Genomic DNA, 19,932 nt, shown 5'->3' on the forward strand with positions numbered 1-19,932 from the left:
CCAGCTCATTCTTCCCACCCTTAACCCCTCCACTCCGGCCAGCACCCCCGTCGGATGAGGCACCAGGGAGAGAAAGACCAAGGCCTTTTCGGCGCCCCCTCCACCCTGCCCCCGCGATCCCTCGCCGGACCGGGGGCCTCCGGGGGGATTCGGGCCCTTTAAACCTCCGCCTTCCCAAAGCATCTTCCATCTCCATCCGCGCCGCTTCCGACAGCTGGCGGCCGCGGGGAGCCCCGGGGGGCCGACAGGTACGGGGGTGGCTGCGAGGTTGGGAGTGGGCGGTGGAACAGCTGTGACCGCCCCGAGTCCCGGGGGAGCCGCGGCGGGACTGCTGGGCGCCGAAGTGCGCGTTAATCATTAACCCTCCGCGGCCCGGCTGCCCAGGTAACGCGTGAGGATGCCCTCCTCGCCACCACGCCTGCCGCCCCCTTATCTCCCCCGCCACCTGTCACCCTCAGGAGCTCCCGCTCGGCCTCGCGCCCCGGCAGGCCCCGTCCGGGTGCTGGAGTGAGACTCTCGCGCTGGCCTCTGGAGCGCGGGGTGGGCGCCCCGTCACCCTGCACCCAGCTTCCCCGGCCGGTACCCGCAGGGCCGGCCTCCGGGCGCCATGCCCGGCCTGTACTGCCCCTCCAGCTGGACGCCGCTGCCGCTCACGGACTCCTGGGTCCGGGCCTGCGCCAACGGCCCCTGCCTCAGCGTGCGGGCCCGGCTTACCTACCGCAACCCGCAGCCGCAGCCGGTGGACGGTGAGGCCCGGGTGGGGCGCGGGCGGGGCGGGGCGAGGGGTGAGCCGGGCAGGGTCCGACGCCGCCTCCCGCCGCCCTCCCCAGGCGTGTTCGTGTACCCTCTGGCCGAGGCCGAGGTGGTGTCCGGCTTCGAGGCCGAGGCCGCCGGACGGCGCGTCTCCTTCCAGCTGCAGAGCCGGCGCCGCTCGCAGGCCGCCTGCTGCCGCGCTCTGGGCCCCGGGTTGGGGACCCCGACGCCCCGCCGCTGCGCGCAGGGTGAGTCCAGCGCGCCCGCACCCGCGCTCCTGAAGGCCGGGCGCAGCTCAGGCTCCCGCACCCGCTCGGCCTCCGCCCGTCCCCCGCCTTCCTCCGGGCACTGCCTTGTGCATTCATTGGCTCATCCTGGTATTCAACAGTCGTGGGCTGGGCACCTGACCTGCGCCAGGTGCTGGGAGAACATGGCCCGGAGGTTCACAGCCTAGGAGACAGACACAGCAGGCAGCACAGGGCTTGCGGGGGCGCCAGCAGCCCTTACAGCCCAGGAGACCTGTCTAAGGGGCTGCAAAGGCAGCCTTCTCCCCAGGTGGTCCCCTCTGGCCCCTTACTTTTTTAGGCTGCACACCTCAGCCCGGCCCCGCGTGGGCCAGTGAATCAAGTGTAGACTCCTGTGCCTAGCAGCCAAGGCCCTCGCTCTCACCCCATTCCATCCCTCTCCCCGCGACCCCACACACCAGGTACCATTGCCACTGGCCACACTGACTGACAGGTCCCTTCCCACCTCTCTGCTCTGTCTTCCCATCTTCTATTGAGCAAATTCATACTTGTCCTTTAAGATCTACTAAACGTCACTCCTAGGGAAACCCTCCCTGACTCCCCCACAAATAGCTGCACTGTTTCCCGGCTCCCCAGCCTTTTATGCCCCCTCGTTATGGCACTTACAGGGGGAGTCATTGTCACAGATCTGCCTGTCTGTCTCCCCGCTGGAGCATCTCCAAATCCCAGCACCTCACACAGAACCTGGCACTATGAGGTCCAGCAAGTGCCTGGGGAAGGGACAGAAGCCCAGCCCTGTGCTGTGTGCTGTGCTTGCACCTGGTTCTTTCATTGATTCATTCATACATGCCTTTGATTCCTGCCCAGGGGATTTACAATCCAGGTAAGAAGAAGACGAACAGAAGCCAGTGGTGTTGAGAGCTGGCATAAGCCCAGCAGGTTAGAGGCTTATGGTTAGAGGCTAGAGTGAGCTCTGGGCTGAGGCCCCAGGAATGTTCCAGAAGGAGGTAGAGCCAGCATTTGACTGCAAGAAAGGGTAGGACTCAGTTAAGTGGAAGGTAGGGGCAACAGTATAAGCAAATGCTTATAAGTAGGTTATAGTGGGTAATGACAATAAAATGCCTCGTGTTTATAGTGATTTACAGTTTACAATCGCTAGTATCACCTCATTTGAATCCCAAGTAGTGGGTAATGCAGGCTTCTTCCTGTTAGGGGGGATAGAAGGGGGATAATCCCCCTTCCTCCTGTTATGGGGGATGAAAGTCATAGCAGGGGTCACTGACTTATATGTTGGGTGCATTGCATACATTGCCTCGTTTGTTCCTCACCACAATCACAGAGTTACTATGATCTCCACTTTATGGATGAGGAAACAGGCTCCTCAGAACAAGAGAGCTGCCAAAGGACTCAATTAGAGGTCACAGAGCTGATATTTAAAACTTGATGCTGTGCTGTCTCCACTGTGTCAGTTGGCTGGGATGGAAGCCCCTTTCTTTCTTTCCTTCCATCTTTTTCTTCCCTTCAGTTATTCAGCAAGTATTTATCGAAAGGATGAACAATTGGTCATTGTGAGGAAGTGAGGTACGGTAGGGCTGTGAAGGTGGGCTGGGGCCAGACCACGTCGGTGGTGTACACAGCTGCCACTGTACATGGCTGGTCATTATTCCTTTAGCAGCCCCACCAGTCCCCAGACAAACCTAGGAGCTAAATAAAACAGTGTGTGCAGTGTGCAAATGAAGCTTTATGTCCTCTAGCCTGCTTCCTGCTTCTCTATTCCTCCTGCCCAAGAGGAGTAGAGAATTCTGGAGCCACCTTAGTGGGCAATGGGGGAGCTCCTGATGGTTCAGGAGCAGGAAATTTATGAGCAGAGTGGGGTCCCAGGCCACAGGGAGATGTCTATCCACAAGGGATGGTGGCCAAGGGTTGAATGGAAAGAGGCAGGCAGGGGGAGATGGGCGGAGGGTGTGGGTATTCCCAGGGCCTTGAGAGTGGACATGGCCCCTTCTCCTCAGCCTTCCATTAGCAAGGATGTCACTGCGCTCTTGCCTGATGACAGCCCGATCTGTTCACAGTTAGTCTGCCTCTCCTGCCATCATTCATCTCATGCCTCCATCCTGTGTCACCAATGCATTAGCCTAGTGCCAACATGCAAAGTCCCCCTTGCCCAGGCTCCCTGACCCAATGCCTGCTTCCACCTCTAGCTTCCTCCCTCTCCTCTGCTTCCAGCGTGCTCTGACTCCATTTCTCACCCATCGTAGGTCATCTTGTCTTGGATCTGGCCCAGGCCCGGTCCACGTTGGTGCTGCCCACAGGCCTTATCGCCGCGGCTGGCACCATGACGGTGACCCTGCACAGCAGCCGGGAGCTGCCCTCAAGGCCTGACGGGGTGCTGCATGTGGCCCTGCCCACTGTGCTCACCCCGCTGGCGCCGCCAGGCCCGCCGGGGCCCCCTAGGCCTCCGGGGCTCTGTGACGACAGGTTGGGCCTATGGTGATTCTCTTCGTCCCTCCCTCGGCTTCTCTGGGTCTAGTGCGGGTGAGGGGGCACTGGCAGGGTACCCAGAGGAAGGGTGAGGAAGGGCTGGGGCCAGTCAGCCGGAGGGGTTAGGGGCCTTCACAGTGGCCCAGTGACCCTCCTCATGCTCCCTTCCAGCCCCACCAGCTGCTTCGGGGTGGGCAGCCCTCAGGAGGAAGGGCTGGCCTGGGAGGAGCCGGCTGCCCCTCGGGACGTGTTCTCAGGCCCTGCCCGCTGCCCTGCCCCATATACCTTCTCCTTCGAGATGCTGGTGACTGGGCCATGCCTGCTTGCAGGTGGGTGCATCTGGCTGGCCTGTCCTCTTTTCAGATGCCCACTCCTTCCAGTGTAGTGACTGGAAGGGAAATAAGGCTCGGGCATAGGAGGGACACAGGACAAAAAGACAGGGACCCAAGCCTCTGGAACATCCGGGTTAGCGGTGGGAGCATCCCCTGGTCACCTCTACCCAACACACACACCCCTAATTTTATCAAGGTAATTTATTTACATCTCATCCCACCCACCAGTGGGAAGAGAGATACTTACAATGGGACCAGTACCTGTGATGAAGTAGGTTTTCCTTACGCAGAAGGTTGGGGGTGGATGCTAAATCAGCACCTGGCTGATGCAAGACTCTTCGACCAGCCAGAAACCCCACTGGAATCTACTTCCCACTCCATGAAAGCAGGCACATCCTTCCTCTTCCATCTGACCCCCTATAGATCAGACTCTGAGAGCTGACTGAATCAGCCATGACCCCTGCCAACAGTTGCTGTCCCTGGGAAGGTGTGATGGCTGCATCTCCCCTTCCTGTCTCTGTGTCCCTCAGGCCTGGAGAGCCCCTCTCATGCTCTGCGGGCAGATGCCCCCCCTCATGCCAGCTCTGCAGCCACCATCTGTGTCACACTGGCAGAGGGCCACCACTGTGACCGGGCCTTGGAGATCCTGCTGCACCCCAGTGGTGAGAGACTGGGACACACCGTGGGCCGGCTCTGACCTGCTTCTGTATGAATGGGGGAAGCATTTCTTAAGTGCAGGTTTCTGGGCCTCAGCCAGATGGACTGAGTCATCTGTGAGGGCGGAGCCTGTGGTTCAGGAAGGCTGGACCTGCAGGCTCCTCCTGGACAGTGAAACTGGGCACTTGGGGTCCAGACGCAGGGACTTCCTTGACAGAATTGTGTCCTCTCCTCTCAGAGCCCCATCAGCCACACCTGATGCTGGAGGGCGGCAGCCTGAGCTCAGCAGAATATGAGGCCCGGGTAAGGGCCCGCCGAGATTTCCAGAGGCTACAGCGAAGGGACAGTGATGGGGACCGGCAGGTACCGCCATAGGAGCCTGGCCTGGCCCCCGGCCTTGGCTGCATTTGTGCACAAGGAGCAGGCAAGCAGGCTTACATCGGGATGGGAGCGGGGAGGCCTCTTTTCTCAGCAAGATCTTTCCACAGCTGCCACCAACCATCACAGAGGACAGATGAGTATTGTCATTGGAGGGCCGATGTGAATCTCTCTGGGGTGTGTCTCAGAGGATGGAGGCTAGGTCTGATATAAACAGAAGACAGCCACCTGCCTTTGCCCCTGCCTTTATTCGAATTACTACAAAAAGATGTCCGCTCTGGGTGGATCAGATAGAAAAAGGCCCCAGAGCCAGTCCCACTGCCCACCCTCAACAAAGTAGCAGTAAGCCTTGCCCAGGCTGACTTGGGACTCCCCTGCTCAGGTGTGGTTCCTGCAGCGACGCTTCCACAAGGACATACTGCTGAACCCCGTGCTGGTGCTGAGCTTCTGCCCGGACCTGAGCTCCAAGCCCGGACACCTGGGGACAGCTACACGGGAGCTACTCTTCCTTTTGGATGGCAGCAGCGTGGCACACAAGGCCCGTGGGGGTGTGGTGTGGGCAGGCCTGGGGGTTGGGTGGGGCAGTGGATCTGAGGTGGGCTGGGGGCAGCCTCTTGAAGCCAAGAGTTACCTTGTTGCTTCAAACACCATCTTCCAAAGAGGAAGCAGATGGCAACTCCTCAAGGGATTCCCTTAGACAGCAGCCCTGCTCCAACCGCCAAACACACACTGTCATGCTCTCCTGCTCATATTCACGCACACACATGCCTCTCCAGGATTCCAAGAGCCTCTCACACATAGACTCGCACTCAGTCACAGGGAGTCACTCCAATCACAGGGAGACTCAAGTTTCATGTATACGTCCAGAGTCCCACACAGTCACGTATACCTCCAGAGTCCCACACACAGTCACGTATACGTCCAGAGTCCCACACACAGTCACGTATACCTCCAGAGTCCCACACAGTCACGTATACCTCCAGAGTCCCACACAGTCACGTATACCTCCAGAGTCCCACACAGTCACGTATACCTCCAGAGTCCCACACAGTCACGTATACCTCCAGAGTCCCACACAGTCACGTATACCTCCAGAGTCCCACACAGTCACGTATACCTCCAGAGTCCCACACAGTCACGTATACCTCCAGAGTCCCACACACAGTCACGTATACCTCCAGAGTCCCACACACAGTCACGTATACCTCCAGAGTCCCACACAGTCACATATACCTCCAGAGTCCCACACACAGTCACGTGTACCTCCAGAGTCCCACACAGTCACGTATACCTCCAGAGTCCCACACAGTCTCTCACACACACTTGGGGGCTCACTGGCACAGTCTTTCCCTCACACCCAAGGCCTCTCCCAGGTTACCACAGCCTCTCACTTGAATCACAGCCTGGATAAGGCAGCGATCTGGCTTCCCTTGCTCTCTATCAGGGCCCATGGGGCCGGCCTCACACCACCCTCCCTGGCCCTCCACAGGATGCCATTGTTTTGGCTGTGAAGTCCCTCCCACCCCAGACGCTTATCAACCTGGCCGTGTTTGGGACATTGGTGCAGCCACTCTTCCCAGAGAGCCGGCCTTGCAGTGATGTGAGTGTGGTCCAGGGATTTGGGGGCCTTACAGAGAGGTTTCAGCCCAGTGCATCCCAGCCTGTGCCTTCTCGCTCCAGGATGCTGTGCAGCTGATCTGCGAGAGCATTGAGACCCTGCAGGTTCCGAGTGGGCCCCCAGACGTGCTGGCTGCTCTGGACTGGGCCATGGGGCAGCCCCAGCACAGGGCCTACCCTCGGCAGCTGTTCCTGCTCACTGCTGCCTCACCCATGGCCGCCACTACCCACCGAACCCTGGAGCTCATGAGGTGGCACAGGGGGACAGCAAGGTATGGGATGGGCAGAGCCAGATGCCTAAGATTGAGCCCCCACAAGGGGCTCCTGATGATCACAGCTGCTTCCTTTCCTTCATCAGATGCTTCTCCTTTGGGCTGGGGCCCACCTGCCACCAGCTGCTCCAGGGTTTATCTGCCCTCAGCAGAGGCCAGGCCTACTTCCTGAGGCCTGGGCAGAGGCTGCAGCCCATGGTGAGCTTGAGCCTAGGCCCTGTTCCCTACACCTGGAAGTTTTTCTCCCAAGTTACACATCAAGTCTGAAACAGAACTCAGGCAGGCCATGGGGGCTCCTGGCGCCCTTACCAGGCCTTCCCCCCACTCCAACCAGGGCAAGAGCTGTTGGTGCTGTGAAGGCCAAAGGTGTCGGGACACTGTCTCTGACCACCCTCTGAATCTCATTTAGTCCTGGAAGGGAGCCTCATCCTCACAGTCTTGCCCCATCCATGTGGCAAAGCTCAGGCCAGGAGACAGACCAAATCCTGAGGGCTGAGCACTCAGCCCCCTGCTTGCTCCTATGCTCATTCCTTCTCCTGACCCCAGCCTGGCCCTGTGCCCCATCAGCTCAGGGGCTAGGCAGATGGCATCAGGGGAAGGGCAGCCTTCCTGCTCTGTCTGGCAGTATGACACCTCTTTCCCTCCCATGTCTTTCCTGTGGCCACTCCCCACAGCTGGTGCAGGCTCTGCGGAAGGCACTGGAGCCTGCTTTAAGTGACATCTCTGTGGACTGGTTTGTGCCCGACACCGTGGAGGCACTGCTGACCCCCCGGGAGATCCCAGCACTCTACCCTGGGGACCAGCTGCTTGGTTACTGCTCACTCTTCAGGGTGGATGGCTTCCGGCCCCGCCCACCAGGGGTAGGCCTGGGCTGGGGTGTGGTAGGGGGGCTAGGGTGAGGCAGGGGGGCCTGGGATGGCTGAAGTCCCTGCATCTCTTCCAAACCCTTTCTCCATTCTCTGTGCCTCTCTCTACCAAGCTCCTCTACTATCCCCCAGGGCTCCACAGAGATCACACTGGGCCCCCCAAGGTGACCACACACTGCCCCCTTCATGGAGTCTTCCACTGAGTTGTCCTGCAAAGTGTTACCCCTGAGTTTTTACCCAAGGTCACTAAAGCACACAGCCACAGAAAACAGCACCCGCATTTGCTATGAGGTTTCTGTCAAGGCTTGCTCATGGCTTCACATAGTTCCCTATAGAAAGCACCAGCCAACATATTTTCTGCGATGCGCAGTGATGGATGAGCATAATCTAGGCACAATCTCTAATCTCAGCTCTGTCACTTACTAGCCATTTGATTTGAGCAAGTCACTTCACCTCACTGACCCATTTCCTCACATGGAAATGATGTTTTTCACAGGTGGTTGTCATCAGGGGTCATAAAGTGAGTACTCTTGGCAGAACACTTGACACAGTAGGAGCTGGGGACATGGTAGTTATTCTTTAATGAAAAGCCTTATCTCTTTAGAAGAACTACGCATGCTTCCTCCCTTTTGATCATGAGAGCTGTATAACAGACTTTTTTTTTTGCCTGGCTGCCAGGGAGCTCAGGGCCAAACTTAAAGCTCAGCTTCCCAGCAGCTCTATTAACCCTTACGGTGAACATGTTTGCTTCCTCCTTCTTTAGTACTTGTCTTTTGTTTCTGGTTTATTGGCTTTGTTGTCTCTTGCTGTGAGCCATCTAAAAATGTTTGGAAAGAGGTAGCACATAACTGCAGTTAATTTTTTTCCCAATAATATTCTATCTAGGGCCAAGAGCCTGGCTGGCAGAGCTTGGGTGGGTCCGTGTTTCCATCCCCAGAAGAGGCCCAATCTGCTGCCAGCCCTGGCACTGAGCCCACTGGCACCTCAGAGCCACTGGGAACAGGCACTGTATCAGCAGAACTGTCCAGCCCATGGGCTGCCAGGGACTCGGAGCGGAGTGAGTGCCCAGGTGTATGTGTGTGGCTGTACTGGAGTGGGCACTGGGAGGGGTCAGGGCTGGGGTCCATTCTACTGCCTCCCAGCAGGTACTGATGCTCTGACAGACCCAGTCACAGATCCTGGACCCAACCCCTCTGACACAGCCATATGGCGCCGCATCTTCCAGTCCTCGTACATTCGGGAGCAGTATGTGCTCACCCACTGCTCTGCCAGCCCCGAGCCAGGCCCAGGCTCCACAGGCAGCAGTGAGTCCCCAGGCTCCCAGGGCCCTGGCTCCCCCGAAGGTAGTGCTCCCCTGGAGCCCCCTTCTCAGCAGGGCTGCCGCAGTCTGGCCTGGGGAGAACCTGCAGGCTCCCGCTCCTGTCCCCTGCCTGCACCCACACCAGCTCCATTCAAGGTGAGATCCAACCCACATTCATTCGCCTTGTATCCAGCAAATATTTATTTACCACCTGCTGTGTGCCAGACATTATGTAGAGTTTACTATTAAGTCTAGCTAGAGAGAAAGGTGAGGAAATCCCCAACGATAATACCATGTAACAACCAGTGATGAGCACAAGGACATGTATTATGGGGGCTTAAAGTCAGGGTGACTAATTCTGCCTGAGGGAGTCAGGAAAGTCAGAGCCATATCTGGAAGAATAAACACGAGTTAGCCATGCAGAGAGGGAAAAGACATAAACGAAAACACAGAGACAAGCAACAACCACAAGTGGGAAATAGGGAGTGGAGTGGGATGATGCTGGGAAGGGGCCTAGGCCAAAAGGAACTTGGCCTTCCTCCTCAAGCTGGTGAGCTGCCACCCAGGGTTTCAGACAAGGGGCATGGGCCAGCTGTGCACCCATGTATGATGGTCAGGGGTTCTGCATTCCTTGACCAGTGGCCCCCATATCTCACATGCAGGTGGGGGCCTTGAGTACTGAGGTGCTGGGTCGTCAGCACAGAGCTGCTCTGGCTGGCCGAAGCCTCTCATCCCCTCCAGGCCGGGCAAACCAAGTGCCCGGCCGACCCCGGAAACCCTCTCTGGGTGCAATACTAGATGGCCCAAGTCCTGAGCCAGGCCAACAATTGGGACAAGGCCTGGACGACTCAGGTAAGTGTTGGATGGGGAGCTGGTTTCCCTGACACCAAGGCGGCCTTGGGAAGGTAAAGCCCAGAGGACCACTCTGCCCATGCACCTGCTGTCTTGCCTCCCCAGGAAACCTGCTCTCCCCAGCCCCCATGGACTGGGACATGCTGATGGAACCACCCTTCTTATTCATGGCTGTGCCTCCTAGTGGGGAGTCGGCCCCTCCGGCAGTGCTTCCCCAGGCTCCACGCTGCCATGTGGTGATCCGGGGCCTGTGTGGGGAGCAGCCTATGTGCTGGGAGGTGGGTGTTGGGCTGGAGACACTGTGGGGACCTGGAGATGGCTCACAGCCTCCCTCACCTCCTGTAAGAGAAGCTGCTTGGGACCAAGCACTCCATCGATTGACAGCAGCCTCTGTGGTCCGGGACAATGAGCAGCTGGCCCTCCGAGGAGGGGCAGAGACCACAGCTGACCGGGGTGAGTTGCTCATGGGTCCAGTCAGGGCCCAAAGGCATGGGCTTAAAATCAGCAAAGGTAGAGGTCTGTGTGTTTGATCACTCTCTATACCTCGCTTTGATAACAAAGGATTTGAGGCTCATCACAGACAAGATAAAAAATTAAGCGGGACAATGGGAAAAAGTAAAAATAAAAGGAAACTGAGAATGAGGTTATATTAAAGGTGCATGCTGTGAGGTTATATACTCTTGCAAGGATCAGATCCAGAACTGACAAGCTTCCTAGCAGCCAGCACAGAGGGCAATGTGATCCTGTAATGATTCACAGCACCCACAACATAAAAACAAATCTTTGTCATTTAGGAAAATACTTAAAGTTCATTTCCTCAGTTGCACTAGCCACAGCTGAAGTACTCAGTAGTCACATGTGGCTACCACATTGGATCATGAAGAGCGAGAACATTTCCAAGTTTTATTAGTGCAGAAATAGGTGGAGGAAAATGTGACAGTTAATGCTTCCTCTGGGTGGTGTCCAGAGTGCTGAATTTCTGGGCAGCCAGGGGGCCCTTGCTCTGCTATGGGTTGAAGATTCAGCCTGATCACTTCTTGTCAAAGCTGGGGAGTCTGAGCTGGCTCTGGGCCTAGCAAGGCAATCTACTCTGTTAAAGTCGATAGAGGGAGAAGCTGGGGAGAATACTGCAATTTTTTCTATGAGCCCTCTGTAGAGTGTGGGTGGCGGGGCCTCCACAGACCGCTCCTTGGTTCCACAGGCCATGCCCGGAGGTGCTGGCTTCGAGCCCTTCAGACAAGTAAGGTCAGCTCTGCCCCCTCCTGCTTCACTTGCCCTGTAGCTGTGGATGCTACTACTAGGGAGGTCCTGCCTGGGGCCCTGCAGGTGTGCAGCTCAGGTAGGGGCCTCTTCTGGTGACCTCTCAGGTGCAGCTCTCACCTCACTGGCCACTCTCCTGGACAAACCTGACTCCTGTCCCCTGTGCTCCTGCAGAGCCCGCTGAACCCCCAGGAACCCCTCCTGCCTCTCACAGCTATCTAGCTGCAGCTCCTCTGCCCACTGTTGTCTACTCTAAAGGTAACACCCAAAGGTAGGGAAAGGGTAGGGGCACCTGGGCTTAGAGACCGCCCCCTGGCACTGATGATCCCCACTGCAGGACTTCAGAGAGGCTCTCCAGCAGGCGCCTGGGACTCGGACCAAAATGACAACTCCAAGTGTGCTTTGGGGGACCCTGCCACTCCCACGGAAGGTCCTCGCCGCTCACCTCCCCGTCCTCCCGGTCGGCTCAGCATGGGCCGCCGTCACAAACTCTGTAGCCCTGACCCGGGCCAGGCCAACAACAGTGAAGGCAGCGACCATGACTACCTGCCCTTGGTGAGGACTCGGGAGGTGGAGGGTGGCGCCGCCGGGGCGGGCGCTGTCTCAGCTCGCTTCTCCCCCCACCTCCTCTCTCCTCAGGTGCGGCTGCAGGAGGCACCAGGCTCCTTCCGCCTGGACGCGCCCTTCTGTGCCGCTGTGCGCATCTCGCAGGAGCGCCTCTGCCGCGCCTCGCCCTTTGCCGTGCACCGTGCCAGCCTCAGCCCCACCTCGGCCTCATTGCCCTGGGCACTTCTGGGCCCTGGTGTTGGCCAGGGTGACAGTGCTACGGCCTCCTGCAGCCCATCCCCCAGCTCGGGCTCCGAGGGGCCAGGCCAGGTGGACAGTGGGCGGGGCTCAGACACCGAGGCCTCCGAGGGGGCGGAAGGGCTGGGCGGCACCGACCTGCGGGGCCGGACCTGGGCCACTGCCGTGGCACTCGCCTGGCTGGAGCACCGATGCGCCGCTGCCTTCGGCGAGTGGGAACTGACAGCGGCCAAGGCTGATTGCTGGCTGCGGGCCCAGCACTTGCCTGACGGCCTTGACCTGGCCGCCCTCAAGGCGGCAGCTCGGGGGCTCTTCCTGCTACTGCGCCACTGGGACCAAAACCTGCAGCTACACCTGCTGTGCTACAGCCCAGCGAACGTGTGAAGGCTGCCCGCTGCTGCTTGGGCCGGCGCCCCACCCAACACACTCATCACTGCCGCCCAAGGCTGGCCTCTTGGTGCTGGGAAAGTGTAGGCTGGTGCCAGCCTGTCCCCCACTGCTTCTTACTCCCTCCCTAGAGCCCTCTTGCCCCCACAAAAAGTGCCTGCCTGTGCTCTCTCCCGCTCCTCCCACCCCACTCACACTCCCCTCCATCCTCTGAGCTCCCTGCAGCACAGTGGAAGGGTAGAGAGCCACAGTCCCCAAATCCTATGCAATAAAGTGCCTCTTAGGACTGCTTGAGTGGATTCTTTATCTGCTCCATACGTGTCCCTCACAGCCTGGACCAGGCATCGGCTGCCCCCACCTGCATGTAGGTTGCACAGAGGTGGACTTAGCAAGGTTTATTTGGAAGGGCACAGAGTCCATCCCACCCCAGGTCCTGAGGGTGGACTGGAGGGAAAGGGACTTCAGTGGGCTTTCTTGCTGTGTTGGGTGCTCTTGGGGAAAAGCTGCGGGCCCAGCCAGAGCTGCAGCAGGATGACGGCATGGCATATGTGCAGGGCAGCAGAGCTGCAGGATGTGGAAGGGTATGTGTTCCAGGAGAGCTCGATGAGCCCCAGCACCAACAACCTGGAGATGAGAAACAGGTTCCACGTTTCATCCAGTTTCAAGGCCTGCAGACCTGCAGCTCCTCATGCCCTAGACATAAGCCCCCAACAGGAACTCCCTATCCCTTCCCACTCCCCCAGGTTGTCCCGGCTGGTACCTGAGCAGGTGTGTGAGCCAGCGTGCAGGTGTGGCCCACAGGAGGTAGGGCAGTGTGTGGAAATACCACACGTAGAACTGGTAGTGGAGGGAGCGGCTGAAGCAGATGCCAATGAAGTTGGAGGTGAAGAGGGTAGAAACGATCTGTATGTGGTGGTCAAGGCCAAGGGCAGGAGTGTGTGTGGGGGGGCTATCCCAAAACAGAGGGGCAATAGTTTTTAGGTCACATAACCCCCTGGCTCGGCCATTCCTTGATGCATGCCTTTGGGCAAGTTTATTAACCTCTCTGGACCTGCTCCTCAACCGAATATGGAATATGGAAAGAGTAATACCTAGGGCCATAAGGCCTTGTGGGTTTGAACCCCTAACTTACTGGCTGTGTGACCTTGGTAAGTTACTTAACCTCATGAAGTTTTAATTTTTCCATCTGTAAAATGAGAATAGTAAATGTAAGTGTACCTACCTGTCTCGGGGTTTCTTGTGAGCTTTCAATATTAGAACATATGTAAATCTCTTATGATAGTACCAGGGAGAGGTACTCATAAGAGTAGCTCGTATTTAGAATTAAGAATCAAATAAACTTCAATATGTGAAGTGCTCAGCACAGTGGTGCAGAATAGGACTTGTATGATTGGGGTCCCCTTTCCTCGCCCAGGTCACCAGCTGTCAGGGGATACCTGACCAGGACTCTGTCAGCACCTAGAGAGGGCAAGACTTACCTTCCCACAATTTAAAGGATATGGTTGGGTGTAAGGGGCTGGGGTGGAACCTTCCTTTTGGAGGGATCCCTCAGCAGCGACAAGATACTTTCCCCTGTCCTGGGGAAAAGCCATTCAGTTATCAAGCCCCTTTTGTGAGTCAAACTCTAGAACCACCCCATAAGCTTAACTGACACTTCCCCCAAGCAGCCCCTAAGGCTTAGGCCCTTCACTCCTTCCCCCAACTCTGCCCATAGCACTACCACCTTTTCTCACCTGTGCCACCTGCAGAGGGCAAACAGCAGGAGCAGGGTGAGGTGGGCAGTCAACAGGGCCAGGTGGAAGGCTCGATGCAGGAAGAGAGCCTCTGGGAGGAAGCGCCAGTTCACTGTCCAGCGGAATAGAAACTGGCGGCCAAGGTCAAAGGAGCGGGACAGGTAGCCGATGGGGTTCTCCAGCAGGAAGGGCAGCCCCAGCACCACCTGAGGATTGGTGTGATGTCAGCAGAGCTGCCAAGGCTCGTTTCCAATGACCAGCCTTCATGCTACTCATTGAGGGGTGTGGGACTGGGATGTAGGCCTCAGAGGTTCCCCAATTCCCACTAGAAATAGCAGGAAAACCACGCCCCCACCCCCACCCCAGGCCAGTGCCTGGAGCCAAAGAAGCTCAGGAGGCAGGTCACAACAATGCTTTAAGGTGTGGATTCACCAAGTCATAAATGGGCAGAGCAAGGAAGGTTCTCAGAAGCCAGGCAGGGTGGCTCATGCCCGAAATCCTAGCACTTTGGGAGGCCAAGGCAGGAGGATTGCTTGAGCCCAGGAGTTTGAGACCAGCCTGGGCAACCCAGCAAAAGCCCATCTCAAAACTTAAAATTAAAAAAAAAAAAAAAGCCTCTCAGAGACCATCAAATTTAATACCCTATTTTACAGCTATGGAAACTACAGCCTAGAGATAGCGGCTTCCTAGCTCAGAATCAACTCCAAAACCCTGTCTCTTGGCTTTGAGGGAGTCTCAGGGATACAGCCCCTCAATCAAGACAAGTGGCTTCTCCTTGATTAGAAAAAGGAAGGGTGAGGTGGGGGTACCTGAAGGCCAGCACAGATGCCCAGCTTGGGGAGGGCCCCACGGAAGCCAAACTGTGTGAGGAGAAGAAACAGTAACCCAGGGGCGAAGAGCAGCACATTCATCTTCACAGAGACTGCCAGGCTGGGGTGAGCAGGGGAGAGGAAGGGTGGAGATCAGCTCCAGGGCCGTGCACACAACACCCAAAGACATACCTCCCACCATCACCACAGCAACCTCCCCCTGCCGCCATGCCAGCAAACTCCAGGATGGGACCTACACTCACAACTATTGGAGGGAAGAGCCTGGAGTAGGCAGGAGGCAGATACATAGTCTCTATGCCTACTATATTCGAATGAGCATATACTGAGTATTTAGAATGTGAAGGACTAATCCCAACAATGAATACTGTCTGGGAGGAAGACAGGGTGGAAAGAGGGCATGTGTGTATGTTGGGGGATGGCAGGGCAGAAACTTTCTATAGATCCTGGACTCCCTTTGTGGAGCCCTGAGTGACCCATGCTGTCTTGGCTACTCCTTTACTCCCTCTGCTGCAGGAAATTGGGAAGAGATGGAAATGCAGAAAACGAGAAGGGGCCAGAAAGAAGAGGTGTTGACCTGAAAAAGCAGCAGCCCCAGCCCCAGCGCTGGGCCAGCAGGAGGTTAATACTGAGGAAGAGCAGCACCATAGCCACTGGGTCATTGAAGAGCCGCAGCACAAAGATGGAGTGGACACGGTAAGAGGCGCAGCACATGAAGAAAAAGACGAAGGGAGGTACCTAAAGGGAGAACACAGTAAGGTACAAGGTCAGCTCAGCAAGCCTGAGCCATCCCCACCACCCAGCCCTCCCAGGCTGGGGCCCTCTCTGCATTCACCTTGCAGGTCTGGTGATAGATCAAGAAGACAAGCAGCAAGGTAGCCAGGTAGAGCACAGCAAAGATGTTCTGGGCCATGCGGATGTCAGTGCCTCGGCTGGTGGCATAGTACAACCCCATAAAGATGTACACGAAACCAGCTGGGTACCTGGAAGATGAGAGAAAATGTAAGCCTGGGTCAGGTCACACAGACTAGTACCTAACCAGCCCCTCACATCCTCCCTGAACTTCCTGTCCCCACTCACACAAGTGGTCCGGTGTCACCCCGCAGTTGGGTATAGTCATAGGTACCATTGATGACGCCTTCTACCTGGGCCATGTAGGCCTTCCAGTCAATCTCTGTGTCTGGAAGAAGACAAGATGATCTGGTTACTTCTGAGTCTAGAACTTGTCTGCCACCCTCCCCATGCCTCCAGACCATCAAAACACAGACCTTCAGCCAATTCCCAGGGCTTCACTACCTCTTAGTCTAACTCTTTATCTGACATTCTCTGGGTGAGCCCAGGCATCTCAAACTCAACATTTCTATAAGTGAACTTGTGATCTTTCTTCCCATTCCAATCTACTCCCTTTCCTGGGTTCCGCAAATGGCACCACTGACCTCTTAGCTACCAGGTCACGAACCTGAGTAACATCTTTGATACTCCCTCCTCTCTCATTTGCAACCCTTCGTCAACAAGTTCTGCCTGTTCCTCACCGTAAATATTTCTATCTTATCCTTCTCTGCTACTACATACTCAAATTTGAGCCTAAAGTAATCTCTAGCCCCAATGATTATACAATAGCCTGCTAATTAGGCTCCTGACTTCTTTTTTTTTTTTTTTTTTTGAGACAGAGTCTCGCTGTCGCCCAGGCTGCAGTGCAGTGGCGCGATCTCGGCTCACTGCAGGCTCCGCCCCCCGGGTTCACGCCATTCTCCTGCCTCAGCCTCCCGAGTAGCTGGGACTACAGGCGCCCGCCATCTCGCCCGGCTAATTTTTTGTATTTTTTAGTAGAGACGGGGTTTCACTGTGTTAGCCTAGGCTCTTGACTTCTACTTTCACCCTACTACAATATATTTTCCACCTCATACACCAAAGAGCTCTTCCTAAAATACAAATCGTAACAGGCCTCTGCTTAAAACCTCTCAATGATTCCCCAAGACCCTTAAGATAAAGAAAACTCTGTATTATTCCCATTTTTAGAAGGGGAGCCTAAGAATTAATTAGGTTAAGTGACTGGCTTAAAATAATTGAGCTAGGATGGTAGAGTTGGGATTGAAGCTTGCAGGGTCCCAAGTTAATTATCATGCTATCTTCTTAACAAAACTTTCAAATTCCTTCATGATCTGGCCTCAATTTCTGCATTCCCATCTCTTACTACTCCCTTCACTTGATTTCTACACTGTAGCTCTAAAAAAATTATTTCAGTTCCTCAAAGGAACCAGGCTTTTTTTTTTTTTTTTTTTTGAGACAGAGTCTCACTCTGTCACCCAGACTGGAGTGCAGTGGCACGATCTCAGCTCACTGCAACCTCCGCCTCCCGGGTTCAAGTGATTCTCCTGCCTCAGTCTCCTGAGTAGCTGGGACTGTGTGTGCCACCATGCTTGGCTAATTTTTAAGTTTTGTATTTTTAGTAGAGATGGGGTTTCACCATGTTGGCCAGGCTGGGTTTGTTTTTCTTTTGAGACAGGGTCTTGCTCAGCCACCCAGGCTGGAGTGCAGTGGTGCGATCTCAGCTCACTGCAACCACCGTCTCCCCAGTTCAAGCGATTCTCCTGTCTCAGCTTCCCAAGTAGCTGGGATTAGAGGCACTTGCTATCATGCCCAGCTAATTTTTCTATTTTAGTAGAGACAGGGTGTCAACATGTTGGCCAGGCTGGTCTTGAACTCCTGACCTCAGGTGATCCGCCCGCCTCAGGCTCCCAAAGTGCTAGGATTACAGGTGTAAGCCACCGTGCCCAGCCAGGCTGGTCTTTAACTCCTGGCCCCAAGTGATCCACCCACCTCAGCCTCCCAAAGTGCTGGGATTACAGGCATGAGCCACTGTGCCCAGTCTAACTGAAGATTTTTTTTTTTTCTTTTTTACATGGAGTCTTGCTCTGTCACCCAGGCTGGAGTACAGTGGCGCAATCTCGGCTCACTGCAACCTCCACCTCCCGGGTTCAAGCAATTCTCCTGTCTCAGCCTCCCGAGTAGCTGGGATTACAGGCACGTGCCACCACACCAGGCTAATTTTTGTATTTTTAGTACAGATGGAGTTTCACCATGTTGGCCAGGCTAGTCTCAAACTCCTGACCTCAAGAGATCCACCCGCCTAGGCCTACCAAAGTGCTGGGATGACAGGTGTGTGCCGCCGCGCCCGGCCTAGCTGGAGATTTTTAATAGAGGATCCTCTGTCCAGAGCACTCCATCCCCTCACCTTTTTCTTCTTTCCTTAAGTAGCTAGTTCCTACCTTCCGAGGGTGGCTCTATGAAGCCTTTGCTGACTCCTCCAACTTGGTTTAAGTGACTTCCTATGCCCTTTATGGCATCCTGTCTTACTACTACCATGATTATGATGCATTATAATTGCCTGCTAACTTACTGTCCAGGCCCGAGTTAGAAATGCATCCCCCCCCCTTTTTTTTTTTTTTTTTGAGATGTAGTCTCGCTCTGTCGCCCAGGCTAGAGTGCAGTGGCGCGATCTCGGCTCACTGCAAGCTCTGCCTCCCGGGTTCACGCCATTCTCCTGCCTCAGCCTCCCGAGTAGCTGGGACTGCAGGTGCCCGCCACCACGCCTGGCTAATTTCTTTTGTATTTTTTTTTAGTAGAGACGGGGTTTCACCGTTTTAGCCAGAATGTTCTCGATCTCCTGACCTCGTGATCCGCCCGCCTCGGCCTCCCAAAGTGCTGGGATTACAGGCGTGAGCCACCGCGCTCGGCAGAAATGCATCTCTTATTCACCACTGTACCTCTTTCTGGTAACCAGCATAATGCTAGGCATATAATAAGCACTAAATAAATATTTGTTGAATTAAGAGTCTTTAGCAAAAAAGCCAAGTGCCTTAAGCCCAGAGTATAGTTTCAGCCTGGAAAGGAGTAGCCAATAATGCCTAATGGAATCAAGTGGTCACAAAATGCCATCATTGAGAAGGGACGTTCAAAGATCACAGAACTGAACACATGGAAAAAGCTGAGACCCAGAAAGAGACCTGAGGTATCCAAAGCCACAGAGAAAAGCAGCAGCAGCAGCAGTACAACAATTTTGGCTCAAATCTGACTTCTAAGCTGGTTTGCAGGCTGTAAGTTCAGTGCAGAAGGCCAATCTCTAGGGTATCCACCTCTGCCATGCGGGCAGATTAAGATACGGTTTTCTGTAGAGCAGGCTTGGCGCTCAGATAAGGGATATGGATGGGTTCGCAATTGATGAGTGAGTGGATACACAGTCTGGTTTGGAGTTCCAGGTCTGAGATCCAGTTTGGGTCGCGGGTTCAGGTCTCCCTCCCTCCCCTCCCCTCCCCTCCCCCTCGGCGCACTCACATGCCACCCTGTGAATGACCCAGAAGGTGATGCCCACCTCCGCCAGGCAGAGGCAGGCGGCCACCAGCAGCGTGTAGCGCGGCTCCCGCAGCAGCAGGCGCCGCTCTTGCCAGGCGCGCTGCAGCCATTGCTTGCAGAGTCCCGCTGCCTGGGCCACGGAACCGGACCGGCCGCGTTTCCGCAGCCCAGCCGCCATCTTAACGGTGCGCCGCTTGTGAGGGCCCACCACCCCCGGAAACCCGAACCTTCGACACTTAGGTTCCGCTTCCCGCGCCTGGCGTCCCACCAGGCTAAGCGCCGATCCGAGTAGCCAGTCTTCATTTATTCCACTAAAATGTAATTTTTCTACATTTGTCTCCTCTGATGCACTCCACGCTCCATAGGAGCAGGGACAATGTCTTATTCCTCAGTTTATACCCAGCCCTGGGTACACAGGCGCTAATTCAGAACGAATGTCCAGAAAAGCAACATTCCTGCCTACCTCCCCACAACCCCTGAAGCCAGCATTCTACTTCGCCTGCGCTGGGAACATCTGTGTTCATGCTGTCTCTCCAGGAGGGCAAAGCCCTTGTTCGCGCCCCTCCTGCCTGCCCTTAGAGCCTTCCAGATGCTGAGAAAAATGAACCTTTCACTAATTTTCAGATTTCCTAATAAAAGTCATTCACATTGAAAATATGAGAGGACGCAGTGATGAGCCCACGTGAGTCTGACACCATGAGTGCGGCCCTAGGAAATGAGCTGGCAGTACAGCCGGAGGATTCAGGGTCTGGGCGATGGTTTTCCCAGCCGGAGGATTCTTCGAAGAGCGCTTAGTAAAGGACGGAAGTTCCACG

General features: G+C 55.8%; 3 protein-coding genes across 13 annotated transcripts in view; 2 read left to right on the forward strand and 1 right to left on the reverse strand.

The window, feature by feature from the left end:
• The window catches only part of LOC134732853 (uncharacterized), a 34,433-nt gene extending 34,137 nt beyond the window's left edge, over positions 1 to 296 (forward strand). Inside the window, exon 3 of the mRNA XM_063619969.1 lies at positions 5 to 296. Within this exon, the coding sequence (XP_063476039.1) occupies positions 5 to 296 (292 nt within the window). The remainder of the gene's footprint in view (positions 1 to 4) is intronic.
• On the forward strand, positions 188 to 12,495 carry VWA5B2 (von Willebrand factor A domain containing 5B2). 5 transcript variants are annotated; one of them, XM_063621862.1, is made up of 19 exons: positions 188 to 746; positions 831 to 1,001; positions 3,257 to 3,488; positions 3,651 to 3,808; positions 4,342 to 4,473; positions 4,707 to 4,831; positions 5,229 to 5,384; positions 6,336 to 6,446; positions 6,527 to 6,735; positions 6,822 to 6,933; positions 7,410 to 7,595; positions 8,487 to 8,658; positions 8,744 to 9,057; positions 9,564 to 9,753; positions 9,859 to 10,206; positions 10,955 to 11,092; positions 11,188 to 11,271; positions 11,351 to 11,568; positions 11,653 to 12,495. In XM_063621862.1, exons 1-19 carry the CDS (start codon positions 608 to 610, stop codon positions 12,199 to 12,201), a joined length of 3,744 nt encoding a protein of 1,247 aa, XP_063477932.1. In that variant the 5' UTR covers positions 188 to 607; the 3' UTR covers positions 12,202 to 12,495. The 5 variants fall into 5 exon arrangements, with proteins under 5 accessions (XP_063477932.1, XP_063477934.1, XP_063477933.1 ...); XM_063621864.1 differs by having other exon boundaries at positions 8,747 to 9,057; XM_063621863.1 differs by having other exon boundaries at positions 3,257 to 3,476; positions 3,618 to 3,808; positions 8,747 to 9,057.
• On the reverse strand, positions 12,490 to 19,915 carry ALG3 (ALG3 alpha-1,3- mannosyltransferase). Of its 7 annotated transcripts, none has more exons than XM_063621893.1 (9): positions 19,137 to 19,915; positions 15,845 to 15,944; positions 15,600 to 15,747; positions 15,342 to 15,502; positions 14,747 to 14,867; positions 13,938 to 14,143; positions 13,704 to 13,776; positions 12,965 to 13,108; positions 12,490 to 12,828 (listed from the first exon to the last, which is right to left on the reverse strand). In XM_063621893.1, exons 1-9 carry the CDS (start codon positions 19,225 to 19,227, stop codon positions 12,508 to 12,510), a joined length of 1,365 nt encoding a protein of 454 aa, XP_063477963.1. In that variant the 5' UTR covers positions 19,228 to 19,915; the 3' UTR covers positions 12,490 to 12,507. The 7 variants fall into 7 exon arrangements, with proteins under 7 accessions (XP_063477963.1, XP_063477964.1, XP_063477961.1 ...); XM_063621894.1 differs by having other exon boundaries at positions 19,345 to 19,435; XM_063621891.1 differs by having other exon boundaries at positions 19,100 to 19,326.
• Positions 19,916 to 19,932: the final 17 nt, after the last annotated feature.

Source organism: Symphalangus syndactylus, chromosome 17 (genome assembly GCF_028878055.3).
Source record: "Symphalangus syndactylus isolate Jambi chromosome 17, NHGRI_mSymSyn1-v2.1_pri, whole genome shotgun sequence".
NCBI lineage: Eukaryota > Metazoa > Chordata > Mammalia > Primates > Hylobatidae > Symphalangus > Symphalangus syndactylus.

What these genes read in the sequence shown, in the direction of transcription:
- VWA5B2 (XM_063621863.1), top strand. Translation starts at nt 608, where the DNA reads ATGCCCGGCCTGTACTGCCCCTCCAGCTGGACGCCGCTGCCGCTCACG. An exon ending in GATCCTGCTGCACCCCAGTG is followed by an intron (nt 4,474 to 4,706) that starts GTGAGAGACTGG and finishes CTCTCCTCTCAG; the next exon opens with AGCCCCATCAGCCACACCTG. An exon ending in ACAAGGCCTGGACGACTCAG is followed by an intron (nt 9,754 to 9,858) that starts GTAAGTGTTGGA and finishes TTGCCTCCCCAG; the next exon opens with GAAACCTGCTCTCCCCAGCC.
- ALG3 (XM_063621891.1), bottom strand. Translation starts at nt 19,295, where the DNA reads ATGGCGGCTGGGCTGCGGAAACGCGGCCGGTCCGGTTCCGTGGCCCAG. An exon ending in TGGGGCTGCTGCTTTTTCAG is followed by an intron (nt 14,868 to 15,341) that starts GTCAACACCTCT and finishes TGCTCACCCCAG; the next exon opens with CCTGGCAGTCTCTGTGAAGA. An exon ending in GCCCTCTGCAGGTGGCACAG is followed by an intron (nt 13,777 to 13,937) that starts GTGAGAAAAGGT and finishes TCCCCAGGACAG; the next exon opens with GGGAAAGTATCTTGTCGCTG.